The 2,404-nt window shown below is 41.7% G+C and overlaps 1 protein-coding gene across 1 annotated transcript in view; it reads left to right on the forward strand.

Moving 5' to 3' along the window:
* The first annotated feature begins 628 nt into the window (after window positions 1-628).
* Window positions 629-2,404, forward strand: part of STK24 (serine/threonine kinase 24) — an 18,462-nt gene continuing 16,686 nt past the window's right edge. Inside the window, exon 1 of the mRNA XM_010161845.1 lies at window positions 629-685. Coding sequence (XP_010160147.1) covers window positions 650-685 — 36 coding nt within the window. The 5' untranslated portion in view covers window positions 629-649. The remainder of the gene's footprint in view (window positions 686-2,404) is intronic.

Genomic DNA, 2,404 nt, shown 5'->3' on the forward strand with positions numbered 1-2,404 from the left:
ATCCAGAAAAACTACATCCACTGACCTTCCTTTCACCCACCAGGCGGGTGACTTTCACTAATCTATGTCCTATGATAAACAGGACTTTCCCTTTCTGAACCCATGTTGACTGTGCCTGATCATCACATTATTCTTTGCATGCCTTTCAATAGTATCCAGTGTAGTCTTCTCCATAAGAAAGTTGCTTATTCCCTGAATACTGCCTGTATTCTAGTAGTATTAATACAAAACACAGCTGCCATGAAATGAGCTTGAGTGTGACATTAAGCGTATCTATCAATTACTTGGAATTAATGAATATCTGATGTCTGTGCTGTTAGCCACTGGCAAATGTGAAGTAGCTTTCATCCTGTTAATTTAGAGGAACAGAATTAAACTTTCTAGGGTGCACAAAACTGTGTAAATAGCTTGTGACAGACTAAATTAATTCCTTATCAGATGGGACTAAAAATAATATATCTTAAAGAATAACCCAAAGATGTTTTGGAGGAACAGCAAAACATTATTGGTGTTTCAAAACTGTAGATTCTTTTTCAGGAAAAAGAATGAAACTAGTCCTGTTAACTTAAGAATTATGACTTTTTTTTTAACTTAATAAATATTTTTTGTTGTTTTTTTTGTTTTACAGGATACAAAATTATGGATAATAATGGAATATCTGGGGGGAGGCTCTGCCCTTGATCTAGTAAGTAAATTATGTATGGTTTTTGTTATTTTACCTCATATAATTATTTTCCTATCTTATAATTTTGGAAACTATAATATGTCATTTGGCTATGACAATGTTTGCTTCCAGTAAATGAGAAAAAGTATTTGTCAATGCCAGAAAAATGTTCTTTTCCATGAAGCAAGACTGATTATTTGTATAGATGGAAGGGAACTAAGCAACGTAATGTTGGAAGCAGGATATAAACATCTTAGAATGCTAATCTTCAGTCAGCCAGAGAGCACTAGTGCCTGAAAACAGTTTTTCTGTCTCTCAATTCTGCCACCACAGCTCCTCCTAGTGTGTACGTTTTAACGTCTCTTTCCTACCACTGCCACCCCCAAACAAACAAACAAACGTTTCCTTGTTTGAAGTCTCACTGAATTCTAGAGACAGAAACAAGATTTAGGCCTGTATTAAAAACTGTATTTCAAAGAAATAGGAGGAGCTGTGGACTACCTCGAGGGTAGAGAGGCCTTACAGAGAGACCTGGATAGACTGGAGAGCTAGACAATCACCAGCCCTATGAAAGTTAACAAGAGCAAGTGTTGGATTCTCCACCTGGGATGGGGTAATCCTGGTTGTATGTACAAACTGGGGAATGAGGGGCTGGAAAGCAGCCCTGCGGAAAGCAGTGGGGGGGGTTGGGCTGATGGCAAGGTGACTGTGAGTCAGCAGTGTTCCCCGGCAGCCAAAAGGGCCAACAGTGTCCTGGGGAGCATCAAGCACCGCCTGGCTAGCCAGTCCAGGGAGGTGACTGTCCCACCCTACACCGCGTGCTGCAGCCCCACCGTGAGTGCTGAGTGCAGGTTGGGCACCTCAGTACACGGGCATCGAGCTATTCCTGTGTCCAGAGGAGGGCGAACGAGGTGGTGAAAGACCTCGAGGGCAAGACTTCAGGGAGCAGCTGAGATCACTTGGTTTGTCCCGCTTGGAGAAGGCTGAGGGGTGACCTCATCGCAGCCTACACCTTCCTCAAGGTGGGCAGCAGAGGAGGAGGTGCTGATCTCTCTGGTGAGCAGCGACAGGACATGAGGAGATGGAATGAAGCTGCATCAGGGGAAGTCAGACTGGATGTTAGGAGAAGGTTCTCCACTGAGAGGGTTGGCAGTCACTGGAACAGGCTCCCCGGGGGAGTGGTGCCAAGCCCATCAGAGTTCAGGGAGTGTCTGGACGCGCACTCTTAGTCCTATGGTTCAGTTTTAAGTAGTCCTGTGAGAAGCAGGGAGTTGGACTCGATGATCCATATGGGTCACTTCCAACACGTTTATGATTCTAGGATGTATTTTTTGGGTTTGTATGCCAGGCATAACTGTACAATAGAACCTTGTAAACTGTAACTTTAGTGAACCATATCCGTTCTGTTTCTCTTCTGGTAGAGGACATCCGTTTAATAAAGCGTGATTCTTTAAAGATATGGTTCAAACTAGACTATGTCAGATACCGTAACAAAAATTATCCAGTTTTGAGTCAGAATTCCAAAGGTTCAGTGCAGATTGTGTTTTCCATTATTGGGTGCTGGCCATTCCCTTTAGCTATTAAAAAAATATTCACATGCCATCTTATATTTATTGAGGGTTTTTAAAATACTATTTCTAAATAACTATATTAAAAATGGATGTTTTAAGTATGTAAAAATTGTCATACCAATTGAGACCGAATATGGCATAGTTAAATATATGCTAATAAATATTGGAG

The sequence above is a fragment of the Eurypyga helias genome, unplaced genomic scaffold, assembly GCF_000690775.1.
Source record: "Eurypyga helias isolate BGI_N326 unplaced genomic scaffold, ASM69077v1 scaffold1482, whole genome shotgun sequence".
NCBI lineage: Eukaryota > Metazoa > Chordata > Aves > Eurypygiformes > Eurypygidae > Eurypyga > Eurypyga helias.